At 51.3% G+C, this 23481-nt stretch overlaps 9 protein-coding genes across 9 annotated transcripts; 4 read left to right on the top strand and 5 right to left on the bottom strand.

Annotated features, from left to right (window-relative positions):
- Nucleotides 1–263: 263 nt before the first annotated feature.
- Nucleotides 264–3887, bottom strand: A1O3_05144 (uncharacterized protein; the record flags this gene model as incomplete). The annotated part of the gene is made up of 4 exons (XM_007735271.1): nt 264–310; nt 361–3513; nt 3567–3754; nt 3814–3887. 4 exons carry the CDS (start codon nt 3885–3887, stop codon nt 264–266), a joined length of 3462 nt encoding a protein of 1153 aa, XP_007733461.1.
- A 1374-nt stretch (nt 3888–5261) lies between these two features.
- Nucleotides 5262–5909, top strand: A1O3_05143 (uncharacterized protein; the record flags this gene model as incomplete). The annotated part of the gene is made up of 2 exons (XM_007735270.1): nt 5262–5647; nt 5777–5909. The coding sequence occupies 2 exons, from the start codon at nt 5262–5264 to the stop codon at nt 5907–5909; spliced, it is 519 nt and encodes a 172-aa protein (XP_007733460.1).
- A 447-nt stretch (nt 5910–6356) lies between these two features.
- Nucleotides 6357–8117, bottom strand: A1O3_05142 (uncharacterized protein; the record flags this gene model as incomplete). The annotated part of the gene is made up of 3 exons (XM_007735269.1): nt 6357–6668; nt 6734–7990; nt 8043–8117. 3 exons carry the CDS (start codon nt 8115–8117, stop codon nt 6357–6359), a joined length of 1644 nt encoding a protein of 547 aa, XP_007733459.1.
- Nucleotides 8118–8758: 641 nt separating this feature from the next.
- Nucleotides 8759–10456, bottom strand: A1O3_05141 (uncharacterized protein; the record flags this gene model as incomplete). The annotated part of the gene is made up of 1 exon (XM_007735268.1): nt 8759–10456. The coding sequence occupies one exon, from the start codon at nt 10454–10456 to the stop codon at nt 8759–8761; it is 1698 nt and encodes a 565-aa protein (XP_007733458.1).
- Nucleotides 10457–10967: 511 nt separating this feature from the next.
- Nucleotides 10968–12079, bottom strand: A1O3_05140 (uncharacterized protein; the record flags this gene model as incomplete). Its single annotated transcript, XM_007735267.1, has 2 exons — nt 10968–11972; nt 12020–12079. The coding sequence occupies 2 exons, from the start codon at nt 12077–12079 to the stop codon at nt 10968–10970; spliced, it is 1065 nt and encodes a 354-aa protein (XP_007733457.1).
- Nucleotides 12080–12811: 732 nt separating this feature from the next.
- A1O3_05139 (solute carrier family 25, member 46) lies at nt 12812–13795 on the top strand (the record flags this gene model as incomplete). Its single annotated transcript, XM_007735266.1, has 2 exons — nt 12812–13504; nt 13556–13795. The coding sequence occupies 2 exons, from the start codon at nt 12812–12814 to the stop codon at nt 13793–13795; spliced, it is 933 nt and encodes a 310-aa protein (XP_007733456.1).
- Nucleotides 13796–15588: 1793 nt separating this feature from the next.
- A1O3_05138 (ribonucleoside-diphosphate reductase small chain) lies at nt 15589–17096 on the top strand (the record flags this gene model as incomplete). The annotated part of the gene is made up of 5 exons (XM_007735265.1): nt 15589–15618; nt 15685–15954; nt 16049–16269; nt 16317–16576; nt 16627–17096. 5 exons carry the CDS (start codon nt 15589–15591, stop codon nt 17094–17096), a joined length of 1251 nt encoding a protein of 416 aa, XP_007733455.1.
- Nucleotides 17097–18048: 952 nt separating this feature from the next.
- A1O3_05137 (uncharacterized protein) lies at nt 18049–18558 on the bottom strand (the record flags this gene model as incomplete). The annotated part of the gene is made up of 1 exon (XM_007735264.1): nt 18049–18558. One exon carries the CDS (start codon nt 18556–18558, stop codon nt 18049–18051), a length of 510 nt encoding a protein of 169 aa, XP_007733454.1.
- A 1183-nt stretch (nt 18559–19741) lies between these two features.
- Nucleotides 19742–23120, top strand: A1O3_05136 (uncharacterized protein; the record flags this gene model as incomplete). Its single annotated transcript, XM_007735263.1, has 5 exons — nt 19742–19801; nt 19868–20485; nt 20527–20646; nt 20697–21411; nt 21979–23120. 5 exons carry the CDS (start codon nt 19742–19744, stop codon nt 23118–23120), a joined length of 2655 nt encoding a protein of 884 aa, XP_007733453.1.
- Nucleotides 23121–23481: the final 361 nt, after the last annotated feature.

Genomic DNA, 23481 nt, shown 5'->3' with positions numbered 1-23481 from the left:
AGGGCTTAAGCGGACGACGGACTACCGTGAACAAGTCTGCCTCAGCAATGCATTCTGTATCAACATAGAATTTACTTAAGAGGGCCTGAGGTACTCGGTGTAGAACCAGTACAACAGGAATGCGACCAAGTATGGCCCAAAATGACTTCCGACCGCTCCTCAAAGCGCAGTGTTGGTTGCTCGTCATTCGTGAACCAGGAGGTATGTCAAGGTTGCTTGCCGTGAATGTCGTTGCGCCTAGGACTGGTTTCCTGGACCACCAGCTACTTCCCATATAGCTGATGATAAGCATTATGAGCATCAACTAGCACTGATGAAAAGAGTCAGCCGCGAACCCAAAGCCGTCCAATGTCCACTTACTTCGTAACACTTGTTCTTGGGCATATCTGCCCTCGCAAGCACACTGTATACACCGGCCATCTTTGAGGTCAAGCAGGACGCTCCAGGCAATTTCCTCTCGCTCCAAATCAGGTAGCGATGGCCGGTCGAACTCGCTGAGATGGTACTTGCGACTGACACTTTTCATGTTGGCATCTGTTATAGGAGGAGAGAAGATAAGATATCCCTGATCATCGACCCTCACAAAGCGCCGTTTCCACAGCAGGGATTCGGGAAACTGTACATTGACGTCCCCGATGTCGACTACGTGCATTAGAGATTCCGATGTCGAATTGTGCCGTGTCAGCTCGGACTGTTCTTGGATTGTGCTAGGGTGTGCCGGCTCCTTCGACGAATGACTTTTTCGCGGCGATGTCAGATTGGACATTCGCTTCATTAATCTACTAGTCCTCGATCCTTTAGTCTTCTCCTCGTAAGAAGATGCAGCATCACTGGCCGACCGAGGACCGTGCTTTTTGTGAGGGCTCGAATGTGAAAATTTGGAACTGTTGGATTCGAAGTGTGGCAAATTAGTTTGAGAAGCAGATCGATGGGAAGAAAAGGAGAATCTGCCCCTATCAGTCTTGTTCGGGCTCTTGGTGATAGATTGTATAGACGAGAAAGACTTCTCTCGAGGGAGTTCTTCGTGTTTCTCATGCTCCACAATCAAAGGGCTCCGGAAGAGGTTGAGAGGCGTATGATAACCCGAACTAGGTGACATGGGAGGTCGTTTACTGCTGGTATCCCGAACGATCCTTGCTGTAACAGAGATCGTATCGCCCTTTTGCAGGGACCCGTGGACCTCATTTGAAGGACGTCTAAATACCGTTGACGCCATGTTGGAAGTATCGGAACCATACTGAGGCGCTGACAAAGGCAGGTTCCTCGGCGGAGATGTCTCAGTGGACGCATTAGGAGTTTGCTGAGTCGGCAGAAATGCTGAACGCTTCAAGAAGGCGGAGAATCCTGCTCGCCCGCCGCTAACCTCCCGAACTGGTGTTGGAGGAGGTTGAGGATTTATATCTTTTGTGGTTAGCACCTCCAGGGCTTTGATGCGTCTGGAAATGCCACTTCCTAGAGTAGGCTTCTTGCTGAGAGGCACAAGAGCTGGTTCTGCCTGCACAGGTGGCCACTGTGGAAGGGCTGTGGAAACGCTGCGTATACTACCAGATGATCTCGTGCGGTCAGGCGTGCTGCCTGCACTCCGTCGTGCATGGTAGCTAGGAGGCGAATTTTTGCTGACCATCTCACGTAACTTGTCCGAAGTTCCCATCGACATTATCGGAGTCACAGGCGATCGTGCCACGGAAACCGGTTTTGCCTCATGTACTGTGGCATTCTGAAGCTCCTCCAACAGTGACTCGTCCTCGGATGCATCTGACGCCGAAGTATCACCGTTCGGTAGGATTCTCAAAGGCTGCGTTGATGCAAGGTGTCTTACTTGGGAGGTAGATTCTGACTTCGGCAACGACGCAGCAATACCGGCGTTTATAGACTCCGAAGACTGTTGCGATGTGTCGCTGCCTGTTACATACTCGCAATTAAGCAGAGCGGGATCGCTTTCACTGGAGACAGCAGATGGCCCGTCTTGATCCAGGGGCTTTTCAACCTCTGCTGATGCCGCTCTAGTGACAGTTCGATGCTGTTGATCATCTGTAGTGCTGAGCATCTCCAACCCTGCCACGCTTGCAGAACCATCGTGTTCCAACGCTTCGGTCGATTTCGTTTGATTCTCAACGGGTTTGGGAGTAATTGACGAGCTTGTCGCCGAGGACAATGACCGACGCTTGCGAGAGACATCGTCGTGTTCCATAAATGAAGATGCCTCCGTTGACGGCTCTTCCGAAATGTTCGTCATGAATGTTGGCGACGTGGTGGTTGGTGAGTGAGCCGTTTTGGATTCCTCGTTGATATTCAAGAGTTGTTCCTGGCTTGGGATGGACGTCAATTGGCTGCTTGTAGCATATGTGCTGACGCTTGAGTCAGACCGGTTGTGAGTATGTGCATTTGAGGGGGCCGGGGACGCTACTGATGAGGCTCTTTGCGCCAACAGCATGTTTCGTTTCCGCAACTGCAGGGCTTTCATCAACCTCAGCTTTTCCGGAGTCGCTGCTGACACTTCTGTTGTCACAGAGGCAGGTCGAGACAGCGTAGGCCGGGTCTCACTCGCTAAGTGTAAAGGCTCGAGGTATGTGGAAGAGGGCAAACGTGGATAGCCCTTGATTGAGTGGCTGGAGGGCGCGAAGCGTCCAGGAACACTTCGGGTGGACTGTTGAGAGCCGGGCCGTAGTGAAGTGCCCACGGCAGATCTGGTGTTCACACGAACAGTGTTTGGCAAATTGGCGACCGGCCGCACGTTCACAATGCCCTCAGTAGTGCCGGATGTTTTGGGGCGATGGTCAGCTTCGGCGTGCGGCCGGGGACCCAGCTTCTTCTTCTTCGGCTTGACAGCCGCGTATGAGGCAACGTTGTTACTCCATTGGCTGATGCTGTCCGACTCGGCTACGGAGAGATGATGGATGTGAAGGTGAGCTGTGCGTGTCTGGCCGGGGGCTATCGTTGCGGTAGCACCTAGTAAGATGTTGCTTGTAACCTCGAAGTCGGGGGCTGCGGTAGGCTTGCTGTCGCTCGTCGCGGGCGGTGTTGATTCAGGAGTAGCGGGCAAGGACTTGTCCAGAGACGGAGGCTCCGATACCAAAGCTCTCGGAGCGAGGCTGTCCTTCCTTGGAAGTCGAGGTATCTCCTGTTCTAAAAAATCACGCTGTGTGTCTGCTGCAGTGGCCACGGCCTCTTCCTTTCTCTTCGCCAAAAGCGCCTTTGCCAGGACGGCACTGGCAGGCAATTCATCGAGTTCGCGCCTTCCGTAGGCTGGTGTAAGTGGCTCCTCCGAGGTAGCAGGCCCTGTGACCGTGTCATCAGCTGGCGGCGTCGTCTCCTCTGCATCTTCGGTGATTTCGTCCAGCCTGCGCCGTCGTAACGATGAGCTTGATGAGGTTAGCGACGCGGCGGAGGGTAGCAGCATTGTGCTTAGGCCCAGTGCAGAGTCGGTCAGCTCGGAGGCTGCAGTGAGGGAGAAGACGGTGTCATGCGGTGAGAAGGCTTCCAGGACTGATTGAAATTGCACGGTCAGCCGCACTACGAAGGAAGTTAGCAATGCAGGGGGACGTGAGGTTTCAGTTGTGCTTGACCTTGCAGCAGACGCGAAGTTCCCTCTGGCACATATTTGAGGATGACCCTCTTGCGGCGATATTGCAGCAGGCCATACAACGGTGACTTTTCTTCATACTGTTCTATCACGCTCTTCACTTCTTGGATCCCTCCGGTGCCCTTCTTCAACAACTCCACCGTGTCGCGATTGATGTATCTCAGCAAAAACCTGGGTCGAGCGAGTCAGTCTCGAGCTATCCAGCAAGTCTAACCCCCACGAAAACATACCAGCCTCCAGCTTCTGCCAACGCAGTCTGGTGCGCTTCGGCAACCGCGACTTCATCAAGGCCATTCAAGGACATCGCTCGGCCTCATCAGGGGGAGGCCCAAAGCCCTGATGCTGTTCGAGAGGGTTCACATACAATCGAGAGGGCGGTCACCTGCTGAGGAGCGAAGGCTCAGGGAATCGCGACAATCACGGTGACCAGGACTAGAAACCTGAAAGTGCGCCGTCCAGCTGTCGCAACGTAAAGGCATTGCTTTCGACGGCTCAGCCGCAGGACGCCATCCGCAGTTTCAGGGGGTCACTGCACTGTTACAAGCCACACCCACAGGTGAGCCAGCTAAGAAGCGAGACTAGACAGGGGTGGAACAGTCCGTGGCAGACAGCGACAGTGGGACCTGTTGGACTTCAAACCGCCCTGAAAGGAGGTCCGTGTCCGGAGCTTCATTCGACCACCGTCCCGTGAGCCATGGGCTAATTTCCCGAGCCTGTTGTTTGCTCAGTCCCGGACCTGACAGGCAAATGCCTGGATCGGCAACACCAACACTCTTCAGGCTTTCTGAGGGCTTAGGAGGCCCCTGGACTCTACTACGGAGCACACATATACGTTACAAGACCATCCCTTGTGACGACCGTTGAACCCCGAGAGATCCGGCACTTTCCTCGTCTGACTCTCAGCGCGTACGAAGTAGGACACCGAACTCGTTGCCATCGATGAACGAACATACATGAAGCAAAGAGAGCAATGATTGGCAGATTCGTGGGACTTGCTCTCCAGTGTTGTCCCATGTCTAAAGACGATCAGGATGCTTGTTTGGACTTCGGACATCCGTCACTGTCACCCTTCTTGGACTTAGCCTTGTTGGCGGTGGTGGCGGCCTAAGGCTTGCTTGCTCATCTGGCACGATCTACGCAGTATCTCCGTACTAAGTATCCATACTAGTAAGTATCCGTACTAAGTACGGAGTATACATACCTATAATCTGCACTTATGTGTACGGATACTTCCACAAGAAAGACCTTGGCTAGTCACTGTTCGCTGTTGTTGTCAAGCAACATTCTCTCGCTAACATCTTGGGCGGACTCAGCCTCCACCACAAACACGTCCGCCACTTTCCTCACGCGGTCGACATGGAAGATATGGTCAGCAACAGATTCATGGGGTCGAGGCATTTCGGTGTTTCGTATGGACTCCCGTACTCGGCGAGACACGAAACGCCAAGCCACGTGACCGGTGTCTCCAGTGGTATCGGCAACCACCGATACTCTGCCTACCACACATGCTTAGATGCGACCGTTGACGTCGATAGTGGTGGGTTTGTTGTTCATCTTCAACGGAGGTCGAGTTTTGACGAGCCATACCAAAATTTCCCTCCACTGTATCCTCAAATATATCGCCGCTGTTATAATCATCTCAGGCTTTCAAATCGTCATTCGCCGTACATCTAATTTAATGCCTTCACTTCCGCCCATTTCAGGCCTTCCGTCACTGGATGCCGAACAGCGAGCGGAGGTGTTAGACACGCTGTTCGAACCATGTCAGCAACTTCATACCTTGTCTGTGAGCTTACTGCGAGAAAAGACCTTCTCCTCATACGACGAGCTCATCGGCGCCGTGGGTAGCCAATTGAAGGAGCTGTACGAGTCGGACTTGGAAAGCGACACGCGATGGCTCGACTCCATCCTTTCTGCACATCCTCGTCTGGGCGAGAAGAAGGTGGACAGCGAACAGAGCCGCAAGGAGCAGGCTCAACTGAACCAAGGTGGGCCTGAGGAGGCACAGAAGTTGGCCGAGATGAACAGGAAGTACGAGGAGACGTTTCCGGGACTGAGATATGTGTATGTCCCCGTTTGCCTACGTGCCTACATGCCTACACGCCCCATTGACCCACGCTCACTCTCGCTTTGCCCCTTTGCCGTCGCCGTCAAGTCGAGTGTGGTGAGGTGTACTGACGTGGAGGAAAATAGAGTCTTTGTCAACGGACGCAGTCGTCCCGTCATCATGGAAGACATGCAGAGACGGATCAATCGCGGCGACGGGAAACAGGAGAAGCAGGATGCCATCCAAGTGAGGATCATATCTTATTCAACATGCTCGTAGTGACACCCTGGATCTGGAGCGTGCTGACTCTTTCTTCACTCAGGCCATGTGCGATATTGCGTCTGATCGAGTAAAGAAACTCGGTGGTTGAAGTTTTTCAGGCTGTGTTTCCAGCCTGTGCAGACAGACATCTCGAGGATACTCATACATGTCCACAATTGCTGCTCTTAACTCACCCGATTTCCTTGATAGTAAAGATACAGCAATTCGTATCGGGGTCCATTTTTCCGGCCCTACACATGACATGCATATGTAGATAGCACAGAAAGGCACCTTGTAGTAAAGCGTGAAACCCTTCGGCGAAAAGGGCTATATTGCTTCCAGTCCGTTTTGTGTCCATCTTCACACTGCTAATCATGGCAGATAGCCGAGTCCGCAGCTAGTTGTAGGTCGAAGCCCAGAGTATTCAGTTTCCTTAGTAAAGCTCAAACCGCCTGCCGCTCCAGTTTATTTGCCCGTCAACTTTTTCCGTTCGTCACCACTCTCTTCCTCGCCTTCACTCCACTCGATCCCATCATCTCCCACAGCGAATATGGTCTCCCCGTCCAGTGATTCCCGGAGTCGCGGGGGATCAGGCGGAGCTTTACTGCTATTCTGCCCTGCCGGGGCAGGAGGGACATTGGTTGAGTCTGTGTGCGATGTCGATGCTCCACCAGAGGGACTTGCTGCCCCTTCGTGGTCTTTTCGAGCGGCTTCTTCATCGTCTGAAAATGAGTCGCGAATGCTTCGGATCTCGAAGCCGTCGTCCTCCTGTGCTAACTGTATGCCGGGTTATCAGTCAGTGTGCTCTTCCCGCGGCAATGAAATCCAAAAGAGGAACTTACCTCGTCGCTCATGGCAAAGCGCCTGTTGTTCGCGGTCGGCCGCCATAGATACGCCACAAATGCGATGTCGAACAAGTAAACCAGGTTTAGCCAACCATCAAGGACGAACCATCTCGTCTGCCAGTGCTTCGGAATGAAATCGGCCTCGCTACTTCCGGCGAACGCGAAGCTGTTCACGAAGAAGAAAGCAAAGATGACCAGGATAGAGCCGAGAATGCACCATGACAGTTTCTTGTACATCATGGCTTTGGTCTTCTGCCTCCGTTCGACAAGGTCCTTGATGGTCACATTGAGCGATGACAGTGTCCAAACATAGAATGCCGTCAGAGTTCCGGATAATGGAAGAATGACGAATAGAATGAGAGGGCCGACCGACTCGGGAGTGACAGCCATGGAGGTTGTAGCATAGAGGACGCCAAAGATGAAGTGAGCCGCAGCAAGGACCCGGACATAGATCATCGTCCTGCCTAGAGATGGTTTGACCACACCGTAGCCCATGCAGACTATCAGCAGGAGAAAGAAGGAGAGGGAATTCCGGGCGGCGTTGAGGATCGACACAATGACCATGAAGACTTTGTTCAACGTGTTGTTCCCGTGTCGGTTCTGGTAATCGTAAAACCCCCAGGTCATGAGCTGTTCGACAATCAAGAAGATGATAGTCGCCGTGATATAATTCTGGACCGGGAGAATGTCGGAGCGATTCTGTACATAAAGAAATGCCCAGAAGGCACCTAAGACTGCATATACGATGGTTAGGCCGCCGTAAAAAGGAAGCTTTGCTATTTGAGCCGCAGGAAGTTCGCCGTAAGCGTTCCGGAATTCCACCACCGCGTCGTACTCATGGTTTGAAAATGCAAAGGTCGAGACGCAATAGTAACCTGTTCGCCGGATCGGATAATTGATCGCCTTGGGGTCTTTGAGGTGGATGGCTTCGTCATAGATAGGATTTTTCGTCAAATCCGTTGCATTTGGCGCCAGTATGAAAGCGCCAATGTCCTTCTCTTCACATAGGCCTTTGGCCACGGTGTCTGCAGAGCATATTGTTTCGATGTCACGGTAGCTTTGCCCACCAGGCGGCATCCGTCCTATGAGCTCTTCATCTTGCCATTCAAATATGATCAGGCTCACGATCGGGTCGGTGTTGTCTTCGGTATGATCCGGGAGGAACTTGACGAGGATGAAAGGTTCTATTGAACCACCCCAGGACTTTCGGCTATACATCCCTGAACACCGCTGTCGATGGGCGTCATCTTGCTTCTGCTTTGGTCAGTTTTATTGTTCGCACCTCAGTGTGCATTTCACTGCTTACAAGCTGCACCTCGTTCCCCGCAACCAAAGCTGCCAGGTATCCCAACAGGCCGAGGGATGGCACCCAGTTCCTCATAGCTGCTGCCGCGATAGAATGGGAGGAATTTGGGAGGAATTGTTTGGCAACAGCACTGCGAGGCGGTAGGGTAGGTTTGCGGAGATGTCAATGTCTCGAGTCAGTGACGCATGCTAGTGCAGGGGAATCAAGCTTTGGTTATGAGCAAATTAAAAGACAATACAAAGAGTACTGGGCCTGGTTCTTTGGAAGCTCGTAAAGAAATTGACGAGGGATGAATGATTAACAGATAGACGGTTGACGTTGGTGTTGGAGGTTTGAACTCCGCGATTACAAGTGACAACCGTGACCTATTTGGGTGGTTGCGGTGCAGCCGCGTCACTCTTGACCAGATTGGCGCGTCTCGATTTCTCCTATGTCTTCTCTTCCCCACCACCATTATGGGTCGGTATAGAGACACTGTCCTACATACAATTCAGGCGGGAAGCAAATTGCACATTTTCAAGCACTCAACTCATGGATTAGTATTCTCGGCCTGCTGGAGTTGAACTAGGGCGTTTTATCATGACTGGGATACGTCTGTTATGATAATAGAAGGACAGGGTCTGGATTGAACATCCTCAGGTAGCCGCTGAGCACTGACGTCTTGAGTCATTCTGAAAGACTGACCACAAAGCTTTGCCGCCTCAGTAGGTGCGCTCTTAAATTGGAACGGGTGCCGGAAGAGGGTGCTTAATCGGTGCGACCTCCTCTCCTTTGCTTCTGACCTTTCCGAGCAAGCTTCTTGCAGTCTTGCAGATATATATCTGTGGCCCGATGAAGCTTGTATCAGCTCCGTCTCCATCGAGCTCGTCGTGCTCGCTCTGGTCTAGTATCTCATTGATCGTCCTCAAAAGCCCTGTTGCCGCAACGCGATTGCTGGTGAGGGTGACAATCCGCCTAGCCCAGCCGTACAGGAAGACAGAAACATTGATCGGGGACATACCCATGATCTGAGTAGCTCGGTCGGCGATCGAGGAAGGAAACAATCCACTGTCTTCGGAACGGGACAAAATTCGGCTTGAAGAAGATAGAAGCTCTTGCGCGTTAAAATCCACGATTTTGATGGGGAACCGAATCTCTGAAGGCACAGCATGGGTTGTGTGTTCACTCCAGGCCTGCCTGAGCTTCGATGCGGACTGACCTTTGTACACGCCCTCTCCGAGGATGAGATCGGCGCGGATTCGTTCACTGGACGTCCCCATACATTGGGCAATCTCTCGCATTCGTAGCGCGGCTTGAGCGGTGCACTCCAGCGAACGCCCGCTGAGGATGGGGTAAATCTCTGTCGGGACGAGAGGAGACAGCTCTTCAGTATTGATTTGTCGAAGAATTGCCTTGTTGTAAGTGTTGTCCGCAAAAATCCGAGTCAAATGCTGACGTGGCAAGTGCGAGATATCAGATATGAGAGCCAGGAGTATTGTACAATCAATGTTGATTGTATCTGTCAAATAGGGAGTCACCGGTGCTGGCAACAGCCTATCAAAGTCAATATCCACCTTCATATTCTCGCGAGGCTGCGCAGTCATGCCACACTGAACCACGGCACCAGTTGCCCGCAAGTCTGCAATGAACGCATCCACATCGGGAAGGACACCCTCGCGGACGTTCGGCAAGACGAAGCGGATATGCGGATGCTGGAACTGAACTCTGACACCATGTGACGCAAGTCTGAGATCTTCAGCTACTCGAACAAGTTCAAGTTTACCGATTCTACCAGCTTCGCCAATGTCATTGTCATCCATACCGTCCTCGTCGCTAGAATTGGTATACGACTCCCAGCCTTCTTTGGCCATCTCAAAAAGCAGACGTCTCTCAGTGACTGTGGAAATTTTGATCCATTCCAGGCCGTTCTCAGCTATGACGTCCACGAGAACTCCCTTCTTTGCCAATCGCTTTATTTCAAGCGGCTCGTTGTTCTGGGCTTGATTGTTGTGTTCCATGTCCTGCGTTATACGACCTTTTGGTCTGGCATAGATCCTCTTGCTCAGGGCAGTCACCCCCTGGCTCGACTTCGCAATGCCCCAGACAGCTTCATAAAACGGCAGATTGGAACTTCTCAGAGCATGAAGCTGCGGGGTTGCTTCATCTTCCCTGGCTCTCAAGTGATCTGGGTTGTGTCCATCACCACCAGAAAAGGCAACGGTTTGTTTGATTCTTTCCAAGCTCTTCACCTCTGATTCGACTCCCCGTTTGAACACTCTCAATTCAACTTCCTGGAATATGTTTCGTGATCGGAGACATGCATGGTAGGCTTCGAGTTCATCGAGCAGCGTAAGTGCGCGCCTTTGCAGGCAGTCCAATAGATCAGCGGAACCAATGACACGGTTCACCGCAACGCTCTTCTCACAGCTCAACATTTGGAACTTGGGGATAAGCCCGAGTCAACGCAACGCGTCGGTATCTAGGTAGTTCGGGCGTACTTACCTAAGGTGCCTAGATACCTACTCTCGTGCTCTTAAGAATATTGACCTGCTAGCCGCTAAGCATAAACTAGTTAGAAAAGTGGGAAGATATTACAGCTTTATTACCAATAAAGTCTAGTGCCTAGGAGGTCGTAAATACCACCCCTTGCTAGGCACCTACTAGGTAGTGAGACTGTAGCAGTCAGTGGTACTAAATAACTAACGATGGTGTGTCGGGCTTGAAGATTCCCGAGGGTCGCACTGCACTGCATCCCATGCGGAGCAGAGACTTCTCTAATTGGCGGGTAGGAAAATGATGCCAAGCATAGGCGAAATGGAAACAATTAAATGGAAAATGCCAACGAGAAAGCGGCCAGTCCAGTAGGTAAAGAGATGTATGTCGTGCGAAAGAGATCAGAGTACACTGGACATAGTGCACTTCTTGCCGTCTGACCTTCATGATCTCTTAGAGATCTGGATTTTTGATTTGGTCTCCTGGGAGCCACATGCAGACTTTTGTGTCTGCCGTTGCAAGCATGTTGTAGCGTGGATTGCATTGTACAATGGCACTCTTGATGCCGCGACTTGTCAACTTCGTGGTAGGTTCCTGCCGACCGCCGGTAGCGACTTGAGTGTCCCAGACAAGGAGGTCTTGGTCTCCTGTCCCGCCGATGATATACCTCCCATCTTGTGTAAAGCATGCATCGCCTTGACCCAAAGGCTTTCCTGATGTTGACACGGGCGCGGCTCGTCCTGTTCCGTTCGTTTTACCCACGAGGAATGACTTGACCGCTCCATCAAACGCATCCAATACAAAGTGACCATGATAATCCGTTCCTACAAGCATACTCTTTCCATCATTTGAGAACTCCAGTTTTGTCCATGCACGCCCTTTAGTAGTCGGAGTGTATTTATCTTCCGCTTCGGACATGTCGAATGTTGCAAAAGGGGCTTTATCGAAATTTCGAACATCGTACATGAGGACGGATGAGGTGGATTGCGATGCTATCGCCATCACATTCGCCGAAGGATCGTAGGCAGCAAGGTAGGGCGTGACGAGTTTCAGTTTCCCCTGAGGACTTCTCGAATTTAGATCCCACAGGCAAACCATGTCGTCACTCCCGCATGAGAGGAACTGATCGCTTCCAGGTGACAAGGCGATACAGGTTACTTGGGCAGTGTGAGCGGTGAAGTAACGAACAAAACTCTCGTTATGCAGTTCGAGTAAGCGGAGTGAGTCGTCTTGTTTCGTACTGGCAAACAGGACATTGCGCGGATGATGAGTAAACCGAGCGAGGTGAATTCCATACTTCTTGCTGGGTATCATTTTGGTTCTCTTTCCCTCTTTGATATCGTATACTTGCATTGTCTCGTCATCGCAGGCCGCGACCAAAAAATCGCCCATGTCATCGAAGTCCAGTGAGGTGATACGACTTTCCGCTCCATCCGAGCGCACAGAGCCGGGGAATTGCTACTGCGCGTGAGCCAGCGATAATTGTGCTTGTAAGACAAACTCACTCTAGCAGGACGATAATGTTTGATTACATCGTGTACCTTCTGCTGCGGCACGGCAGCCATGTCGGGCAGTCAAGCCAAAGGCTCGGTGCGCGTCAGATCAGGAGCATTGGCAACAGATAGATATTTTGATGCCTCGGACACCAAGAGTGAGGATGCGAAGTCGTCAAGCACCTGGTAACAAGGAGATGAGGCGGGCTGTTCGAGTTACGTATATGTTTGTTACTACAAGACGCAGTACAGTGCCAAAAATTAAACCTGGGCTTGCGGAGCAATCATCTAGGAACGCGCGCGTGGCGGCAGATCCCCGGGCGGCAGATTGCTAGTTACTACTAACTACTAGGACTTGGGCTCCTAGGGCCTCTCCAGTCTCCAGTCCCTAAGGGGTCCTAAGAATATCCCAGTCGCCGGCACTCGTCGGTGCCTACTACATGTACTATAGCTTTCAGCTATCACCAGCTCTCCGGTTACTACGGCGCACTCTCTTCCGCCAATGCGCAATAATAATAATATAAGTATTTTTGTGCCCCACGGTTACCCTCGGTTTCCATCGACTATTTCCGATTACGCTCGGGCTCTGCAGTCTATATCCGAGCATTTCTTTCTAACGTCTTCATCCGAGTTGAGTTGGTGTTGCGAACACAGCGTTGTCTGACAGATGCTGACCCGCCACTACTTATCCATTCTTAGAACACTTCCTGCTGCGATATAATGGTACTTCTTATTTCACAATCCTCAGAGTGCTAGGGAAGGTCGGTCAGATTACCAAGGACGAACGGTTCTATTACCCCGACGATGGCTACGACAACTGGCGCATTCATTGCCGGCGGCATTGCAGCTTGCGGCGCCGTGACCGCAACCCATCCTTTCGAGACGGTCAAGATCAGATTACAGTTGCAAGGAGAATTGCAAGCTAAAGAAGTGGCAGTAAAGAACTACAAAGGGGTGTTCCATGGCGTTGGAGTCATCTTGAGGAATGAAGGATTGAAAGGCATCTATCGAGGAATCGGCAGCGCATACATCTACCAGATTCTCCTAAATGGCTGCCGTTTAGGATTTTATGAGCCGCTAAGAGCTGCCTGCAGCAATCTGGTTTTCAAAGATCCCAATGTCCAGGCACTCTCAGTCAACATTTTCTCCGGAGCGACCTCAGGAATTCTCGGAGCAATGGCTGGCTCTCCCTTCTTCCTTGCCAAAACTCGGTTGCAATCTTATTCACCTTTCTTTCCAGTTGGGACTCAGCATAAGTATCGCAACGCGCTCGACGGCTTGACCCAAATCTACAAGGCAGAGGGCGTGAAAGGTCTCTACCGCGGTATGGGTGCTTCGATGGTCAGGACCGGTGCTGGAAGCTCCGTCCAGCTGCCCACATATTTCTTTGCAAAGAGAAGGTTGATACGGCACGCGGGTATGGAAGATGGGCTGGCATTGCACCTCCTGAGTTCGACGGCAAGCGGCTTTGTGGTTTGCTGCGTGATGCATCCTCCGGTATTGTGCTGCGCGTCTTTCTTTCTATTCAAGTGCTGACCGATGACACAGGACACTGTTATGGCCAGATTGTACAACCAGCACGGCAATCTTTATAGCGGCATTTTTGATTGTCTATGGAAGACCATCTCGACTGAGGGTGTGCTTAGCGTCTACAAAGGATTTACTGCGCATCTTGCTCGAATCTTACCCCACACCATCCTTACCCTCACCTTAGCAGAGCAGACGAACAAACTGGTACGGGGGATTGAGACGAGAATTTTGCCAAAATCCCTGGAAGAAAAGTTATGAAATGGATTTGCCTCTGGAGGTCTAGATACTTGATCTTACACATTGCATGGAGTTGCATGGAGCAAGCTCGTCTCGCCTAACGAGCAAATTGAGCCACTGATCTGGAATAAAGCAAGACAACTGGGCTGGCCGTCATTTGGGATGCCGATCTATCTATTGCTGACGGGAGACTGGTTGAAATATTGCATTCATGATGGAGACGCCAAAAGCCCCGTCAGAGATAACTTCCCATCCCTAATTGGCAACAAGCTAGAGGCAGTTCTGCAGAGGTTGCATCTTCCTGGCTTGGACGGGGGCTTCTCTTTACGTTGCCTGATAGACAATTAGAGGCTTAACCGTTACAACGTCTATATAAGCGACCAATGTACAATTCTCTGGCTCTATTGCTTGCGAAATGGCGGAAGAGGCTTCTTGCTTTCAGGAGTTTGCAGCGAACCAATGGATTTCAGACGTCGCTTAGAGACGGATGTGTACATGGTAGCTTCGGGACCGATGGTTAAATCCTTCGGATCGTTGTAAATGAAACCCCGGTAACAGGTCACTCCATGCAAATCAGGCGAAGATACGGTATTGGAGTCCCCAATCACGGGAGCGGCAGGTCTCATGCGGGGAGTTTGACCTACCTAGTACTATACAGTATACACTGGCACCTAACTGGTGTATTGAAGGTTCTCTGCACCGAATGACCGGATCTAGACAAGAATCAGAACTCTCTAAATAACTCCCCTAAGCCTCGAGAGCTTCAATAGGAAGTAATGTCGAAGTAACGGGCGCTGAAGTTAGGATTATACAAGACAGCAAGGCCTTGATGGCAAGAACAACTGCTTTTCGGGGCGATACGGTGAACGATACCATAGCTGTAGCTGTAAGATCTAGGTAGGCTCGCGATAGGATCTCAGTAGCATGGTCGAGGTTTTAACTCCGTCAGGTCCACGTTGACTGGTCCCGGGGTCTCACAACATGTGAGCTATTGGAGAGCTGAAAGAAAGCACTCATAAAACCATCGAGATTCAGACCTAGAGGGATACCGGCTTCAATTTTTCTGTCCTTCAGACGTACCTAGTCATCGGAAAGAAGCAGCGTTTCTTCCAAGAATTCAGATTGCAGTCCGTCCTACCCTTTGACGTGGGAGTGCAAAGAAGTCTTTTTGGGTGCATGAAGCCTTGATGAGATGACCTGAGCAGCCCGTCCATGTTTTGAACAGCCTGTAAGGTAAGGTACCTAGGTACCATAGGAAGAGAATAGTTTCTGGCTGGAACAATAATAATACTGCGGCGCGTGTTCCCCTGTTCGCGTGTCCAGATGAGATCATAGAAATTCCATCTTGATCTGATAAAATTAGATTAGATAAAAGGGGATGGGGGACTGCATGTCATTCGTCTGGCTTTGACACACTTCAGCAGCCACCGTGTGAACACCAGAGCCGAGTCTCGTCGTCCTGGTGGACGTCAGCATCCGGTTTGTTAAAGAGGAATCCACCGACTCCTTACTGTCTGACGGTTCTGGATCCAGAGTCGCGGTGGTCTGTTGATGTGAAGTGGATCGACAACTGAGAGATGCCAGCTTAAAGTGGTGCAGTGGCCAGCCCGCGAGCGTCACTAGCTTAGATCTACGCGCACCGCGTTAGCGTGTCGTGCCCGTGGTGCCTTGCATAAAATGCTGCCAGCATCCGCGAGTTTTCCCATTGACTCCTCTCTCAACCTCGCGTCTGTCAACAAACCGACTCTGTACCTGTTGTTGCCCATTTGCACGCTTTCTTTGTTCAACTATTACATCCTTACTACCATTGAACAATGGCCACTCAGATCACACCGTCCAAACAGGTTCGTTTTGCCACTTGCATCATCACTAAAACTCGTCAAGGTGCATATGACTGACAACACGCGCAGGCGGCCGCAAGTCTCGAGACTCTCAAGATGAAGGACAGCCCGGTCAAGAAACTTGACTTCAACGTCGAGAACAAAGAAAACCTGCCCTCTACCACCAGTTTCACCGCGAAGACCGAGCCAGAAGTCGAGAAGCCTACCGTCACAGAGGTCAAAGCACCGGTTGAAGCACCCAAGGTTGCGCCAACTATGAAAGAACTGGAGGCTGATGAGCCGATCCTACAAGAGAACCCTCATCGCTTTGTGCTGTTCCCTATCAAGTATCATGAGATTGTAAGTGGATCTAGGGAACGCGTCCGCGTCCGGGACCTGGCAGGGTCTTCCACCACGGGGTCTTGACATGATGGCTAACGCTCTTTCTACATAGTGGAACGTGTATAAGAAGGCCGAAGCTAGTTTCTGGACAGCAGAAGAAGTCGACCTGTCAAAAGATCTTCACGACTGGCACAACCGTCTGAATGACGATGAGCGATACTTCATATCTCACGTTTTGGCTTTCTTCGCTGCCTCGGATGGCATTGTCAACGAGAACCTACTTGAGCGCTTCAGCGGCGAAGTACAAATTCCAGAAGCTCGCTGTTTCTATGGGTAAGTCATCCCTAGACCTCCCAATCACTAATCTAACAATCAACCAGATTTCAAATCATGATCGAGAACATTCACTCCGAAATGTATTCTCTACTCATTGACACTTATATCAAAGACAACAAGCAGAAGGCGTATCTGTTTGACGCAATAGACACCATTCCTTGCATCCGCAAGAAAGCCGATTGGGCCTTGAAATGGATCTCTGATAAGGAGTCGACCTTTGCTCAGCGACTTGTCGCCTTTGCTGCTGTTGAGGGCATCTTCTTCTCAGGTTCATTCGCTTCGATCTTCTGGCTTAAGAGCAAGGGTGAGCACCTGTACCAGTCTGTTATCAATATTGACGCTGACTGTATCAAGGTCTTATGCCTGGTTTGACCTTTTCGAACGAGCTCATCTCACGTGACGAAGGCATGCACACAGACTTTGCTTGTCTCCTCATCCAGCATCTCAAGCACAAGCCAGACCCCAAGCTCATTGAGAAGATCATCACTGAGGCTGTCGAAATCGAAAAGGAGTTCTTGACTGACGCGCTGCCTGTCGGTCTGCTGGGCATGAATGCCAAGCTTATGCAACAATACATTGAATTCGTTGCTGATCGCTTATTGGTGGCGCTCGGAAACAAGAAGTTCTACAATGCTCAACAGCCATTCGGCTTCATGGAGAATATCTCTCTCGGTGGAAAGACAAACTTCTTCGAGAAGCGCGTTGGTGATTACCAGAAGGCTGGCGTGGTAGGCTCAAGCAAGAAACAGGAAAAGGGAACATCTTCGAGTGATGAAAAGGCCGAAGACGACAGTAACGGCATCAATTTTGACGAGGACTTCTAGATGACGGAGGGTTTTACTGGTGTTTGTCGGCGTTGTTGGGATCGCTTGTCGGGAACAGAATGGTCCAAAGCACAACTCTACTTTTGTTATACCCCATTCACACCATCAACACATCATCAGCATGGCAGGTTCAGAGGTGCTCGGCTACGTTGTGTTATTATGGACCGTTTTGAGAACGGTTAGGTCGCAGGATGCATAGCTCTGATAGAAGGAGTTTGCATATTTGGGTAGTTACGAGTGTTCAGACAGGGTTTCTGGCTAATGTGCATTCAAAATATGGAGATGGTGGCTTATGTACTTCTGACCAGGAGAATCCTGGTTCTTCCAAAATTGCTCGTCGGTGAAGACGGTCTTGCCTCTTTAGTTGTGACACCCCCTTTCCATGAGAGCTTTATCGGGTGCGGTTGCCATGCTAATCCGTCACTCTCACGCTATCCAGGGCTGCATTCCATATGTAGAGGCTCTTTCCTATCTACCACTCGCGCCCGACTCCGCCCACGCGTTGGGTTAAAATCAATGTGACGAGTACAAATCGCATTCCTGATGTTCACTTCTTGATGACCTTGACACAGATAGATTGGCTCTCGGCCGGAGCACTTTGCACTGCAGTCTCGAACTCTATGTACCAAGCTAGCCCAACAACAGGAAACATCTTCCAAGCTTGGACAGAGTTGCTCGCCTGCTTTTATTAAGCATGAGATCTGCTCTGCGGCGTGGGAAGGCCGATTCTCTCAACATGCTATCGCTCTTCAGGGAGATCCTCCAGGTGCAGATGCCACCATTTGGAGAAGTTGGGTCGATGCTCGTCGTATCTTCATGTCGATGTTTTAACTGTACCTACCCATGTGTGACCGTTTTGATCACCGAACCAAGTGTGACGTAGTCGATGGCAAATAGCGAAGTGCTGGAGGCAATGTTTTTGGTTCGCCTTCGATCATCCATTTGGGAGACTTCATTTCTTTCCTTTCTTCTTCTTTCCCTTGCCCCCGCCTCCGCCGCCAGTCTGGACCACTGCGGGCGGTGCCGTCACTACTTTGTCCTCAACCTTGGGCGCAGACACCCCGCTGTCTATTTCCATCTTGTCACCCTCGGCAGCTCGTCCAGATTCGATCTGAGCCGTGGCCGCTGTGGGTATCTCTATGACTTCTCTTTTTGCCAATCTTCCGAGCCCGGTCAATAGTCTTCCCACCTCAGCCGCCTTGTCTGTTCGATATTTTAGGCAGATGCCAGACTCCGGGTGGTATGTTTTAAGTGTAAGGACCGCCGACGGTTCACGCTTGGGCTGCGACGCAACCGCCGTTGTATCTGCCGTCGGTGCAGGTCCGTCACTCGGCTTGGACATGGCCTTCGTATTGGGTTTTCGAGGGAGCGAGTACTTTGTCGTTATTCGTGTGGAGGGATACGCTTGGATGAGTAGTGAGGACTGATGTAGGTACGAATGAAGGTCGGCAAGGTAAGTCATTTTTGCTGGGTTCTGTAGTCGCACGCGTTCTCGCGTTTGTCGGTGTCGTGACCTCCTCTCGAAAATAACCCTGTGCAAGCCACCAACCCTCCTTGATATCCTGGTCTTGTTTGTCCCTAAGACTTGACGCTCCCTTTGTGTTCTTCGTTGAGGTCGCTTGAAAGGGCCAGTCACAGTGCTCTTTGGACAGCTGATTGGGGTAGCTGATCGACCTGGATTTTACCAGTTCTACTGTAGACTGATTAGATACCTAGAGGGGAGAATGCGCCGTAGCTAAAGCAGGAGCCTCTCGATGCGGAGCGGAATATTCAGACGGGGCTGAACATGATGCGGGTGACGGTGATCCTTGGCGGCCGAGCCACTGCAAACCGTGCCGCTTTAAAAACCACTACTCAGCTTCACCTCTATTAATCACCTCTTGATGGTCCCTCCCAAACCAGGATCGAAGATTGGCAACCCTCGGTCGAACTATTTCTAGGACCTTTACGATCGACTGTTAGCTTGCGTTGCCCGCCCTTCTGAATTCCCCTCGACTTGATCTCCCACGGTGTGTAGTATAAAATAGAGTCTAATCTGGATCTCAGATCTCAGCCTACTCGCTGCGTTCCGCTCTCTTCCGTACACCGTACGCTGTCTCCTTCTGCCGGTGGTCTCTCCTCTCTTAGTAAGTTCTTAGTAAGAAACCCTCTCCGGGCCGCGTCACTTACGAAGAAGAGAAAGTCCTCAAATAGATTAAGCAACAGGAACGCGTCACGCAGGCTGCAGGAACAATCTACTCCGTACTCCGTATTTCGTACGAGTGTCGACCATCTAGTATCCACCTGGAGATCCACGCTGCCACCCTAAGCCGCAGTAGCAACGCCACCTCTATTTTCCCTCTATACAAAGATGCCAGTCCTACAATCCGCAAACGAAGGCCTAAAAACAGGGTATTAAGATGCACTCCATTCCCGATATCATCATAACCTAGTCGGTAGAAAACTCCTCTCGAATACAGAATGCCAGATATGGGAAGCCTCTCACAGTAAGACGGTGCACAGGCATAAATTGCCATCCCGAAGATCCGGTCGTGCTCGTGGAGTGCGTCGAGACTCCGCGTCAGCAATACTACACCGTCGAAACTGTCCAACGCTCTCGGGAGCAAATATCAAAGTCTACATTGGGCTTTTCGTGTGTTACAGTGATGGTGGGCGTGGCGGGAAAGTCCAAGGGTTGCAATACCTGCAGGAAGCGAAAGGTCCACGTATGTATCGAGATTCGTGTTGCTGTCTACTTTCAAACCGTGGGAAAGGGGCTAACTCCGTGGTAGTGTGATGGAGAAAAGCCGTCCTGCGCTCGCTGTCAGAAGGGCAATCGGGTATGCGGAGGATATCAGCGTGAACGACATTTCAAGAATCTGAGTGCCTTGGATCGGGATGCCTTATTGACCCGAACTCAGCCTTTGGCTTCGCTCACAGACCTGCGCACGATTACTACCGGCTCAGCTTACGATATTACGCCTTGCAGAACCCCCGAAACCGACGACAGCGTAACTTCCAAAAGCCAGAAGCTTCAGTGTACAAGACGCGCGCTCAGCCTCTCGGAATTGTTCGATAACTTCCTCGACAATTACATACCCACAGAAGCCGAGCTTCAGAATGGGCACAAGGTCCAAGTTTCCTGGCTCCAAGCCATCGACCCCTCACAAGTACCATTAAATGACGCCTCTCTTGATCTCGCAATCTTGGCGTTGAGTCTGGTCTGTTTAGGTCGCAAATATGGCGACGAGAGGCTCCGATATGAAGGCACGGCAAACTACGGCAGAGTTTTGCATCGACTACAAGACATTCTCTCACATCACAGCCTGCTTTTAGAGGAGCAGACTCTTGCCAGCTGTATGGTGTTATCTACTTTTGAGGCAAGCACCCCTCAGAGCACGAATAAGACTGTCGTTGACCGAATAAGCAGCTACTAGAAGTTTCAGGGGAGAATACCGGCGGATGGGCCAGCCATGTGGAAGGTGTCGCAAGGTTGATCCAGTTTCGAGGTCCGGATTTACATGTGGCTGGATTAAGCCATCGTCTCTTCTTGGACTTTAGATCTACTGGTGTGAGTGTAGAATCTCTATACTTGCCTGAACAGCAGCTCACCTCTAGCAGATCACACACGCCTTGGCCACCCGGAAATCGACCTACCTTGCACAACAGGACTGGCTGACAGTGCCGTGGAAGATACAGCCGAAGTCGGACCTTGACCAACTGCTCGACATCATGGCTCAAATTGCAACCCTAATCGAGAAGGCGGCACGACTCACCACCGCGTTCGATGATCTCCATGCACAGAGAATAGCACTTGTACAGCAGGGGTGGGAATTTCATTCCCAACTTAAGAACTGGTACCAGGGATTCCTACAAAAGCAAGCCGGGCCGCTCTACTACGAGCGGCCTTCGTCATCACGTTTTCTTTCTCAACCTGCATCCGTCTTCCCGAAGTCCCTACACTTTCAGAATTTCAAAATTGCACGACTTCATCTCTCCTACTGGACCGTTCTCCTCTTGCTCTACAGTAGCATCCTCGCCATCCCCTTCTCGTCTCTGAGTGACGTGAATCCGACTTCTAACCTCATCACGTCCGTGGAAAATGAATTCACCCACAGACAAGCGCTAGAGCTAGCGAGAATGATCGCCCAATCAATGGAGTATCTACTCTCGGAAGATATGCATATTCTTGGACCGCAGAAGGTGTTTTTCGCCTTGCGCGCAGCAATGCACGTATTTGCGAGCACGGAAGCGGAAGACGGGCAGGAGATGGACTGGTGTAAGGAGATTTTTGAGGAGCTTGATCGCCGAGGATATCCTTTTGGCAAGATCTTGTGTAGGTGCGAGTGGGATGATATACCAGCGCTCTTGTCCGGTAAAATTTCTTTCGGGATAGACTCATAGAGACTGAGATGGAATTGTAATGGGAAGTGTCCTCGGTTTCAATCCTCATCCCACTAGAGCGGGTTTGTTTTCATCTCAGAGAGTGTACTGGAGGTCATTTCCATTGCAGCCGTTGCGACATTGATTCTCCCGTTCTCATCCTGCGGCGTGCCGGGATCGAGTTTCACAATACGCCTTCCTTTAGTCGTGCCATCCATCAAGGGTCCTGGGGGTGAGTCCCGGCTCCCGCTCACCAGGCTCGCGCAAGCAGGGGGTGATCACAGGGCGGCATCACCCTCGTCCCGATCGGGGTGAGCGGAGTACAGAGTACCGGAGTACCTCGTCTTCCAGCTCGTCAACGGCGACTCGATAACAATTGAGTCGATCAACACCAGACCCAACTCTCCCATTCCCATGATGACAGCAAAGTCCAGGTTATATGCGCTCAACCCACTGCTTTGTTCCAGGTGTCAGAGCGGAACTCAAGTCCATCTGAAATCGCACCGCCGGACCTTCGCAGCCTCCGCCGTTGGCTACGCCGCTGCGGCATCCCCGTCCAGTCCGAGGAAATATGTCCAGCTCACGAACCGCACCCTCATTCGTCTTGCAGGCCCTGATGCCGGAGTATTTCTATTCAATCTCGTCCCGGCCAAAATTCTAGATACCGGGAGCACCAAGCCTATTTATACAGCATTTCTCTCTTCAAATGGCCGAATCCTGAACGACGTATTCATCTACCCTCCCAGTGAGGGCAATGGAGAGGAGTGGTTCATCGAGGCCGACTCGCAAAGCGCAGGCGACCTACTGAAACATTTACGCAAGCACAAACTGAGGTCGAAGTTCCAGTTGGAGAAGGTAGACCCAGAGAAGGTGGGCATCTACTACACCTGGCCCGACGAGGGGGACCTGGTGGGATACTCGGGCACGAAGAGGCGGACTGGTGGACAAGATCCCAGGCCTGGCATGGGCTCACGATGGCTAGACGAGACGGGTTCCAAGGTCGAACTGTTGCAACACCTCGAGGAGCGCGGAGTTCAGCAGGCTACACTGCAAGATTACACGGTTCATCGCATGTTAAACGGGCTGGCGGAAGGGCAGACCGAACTCCTGGCCGGAAGTTCCTTGCCACAGGAGAGCAACATCGACTTCTTTGGCGGGATCGACTTCTTCAAGGGCTGCTACGTTGGCCAGGAGCTCACGATCCGCACTCATCACACCGGTGTCGTCCGAAAGAGGATATTGCCTTGCCAATTATACGATCCCGCTGACAACCCGCCTCCGGACGCTCAGTTCCTGCCAAAATATAAACCGGACGCGGTTCTCCCTCTCCCTCCACCGCAATCGAACATCTCCAAAGCGCATGCCCGAGGCCGCGGAAGGAGTAGTGGGAAGTGGCTCAGCGGAGTGGGGAACATCGGCCTTGCAATTTGCAGACTGGAGATGATGACCGATATTCAACTGACGGCGGATCGGACAAACTACGATCCTACGGAACAGTACAAAGTGCAGTGGGAGATCGAAGGGCAGGATGGTCAACGTGCAGTCATGCTCAAACCATTTGTACCCACTTGGCTGAGGGAGGGCGTAGAGCAGAGTTTACACAGAAAGGAGAAAAGGCCAAAGCCACGGCAGGATGATGACGAATATGATGAGGTTGATTGAGATCGTATGACATTGTGTTGCGAAACTGAAGGGTATAATACATCACTACGAACGCCCCAATCATTCTGAACAACGCTGCCATTTACCGCTCGCAACAGGAAGCACTTACGAGCTGCTACGGTTCTCGCCGTCGTCTCCAGCAAATAGCGTCAATGTCCGCTCACCGTGAAATATTGCTTGAGAGGAGGCGGCAACTCCCCACAACGTCCAGCATCAGATCTGCCTTGGCCCGAAGCCAAAATGAAGACTTCAAAGAGGCTTCCGTGCTAACCAATGATTTTTTACGGAGGGTTGGATGTTCATCTCCCGGAAGTGTGTTCAGCTGGTCCCAGTTGCAGTAGGATGAGTAGCAGGTATGCTC

Source organism: Capronia epimyces, assembly GCF_000585565.1.
Source record: "Capronia epimyces CBS 606.96 chromosome Unknown aczIQ-supercont1.4, whole genome shotgun sequence".
Classification (NCBI taxonomy): Eukaryota; Fungi; Ascomycota; class Eurotiomycetes; order Chaetothyriales; family Herpotrichiellaceae; genus Capronia; species Capronia epimyces.
This window is presented reverse-complemented; position numbering and strand designations above follow the sequence as displayed.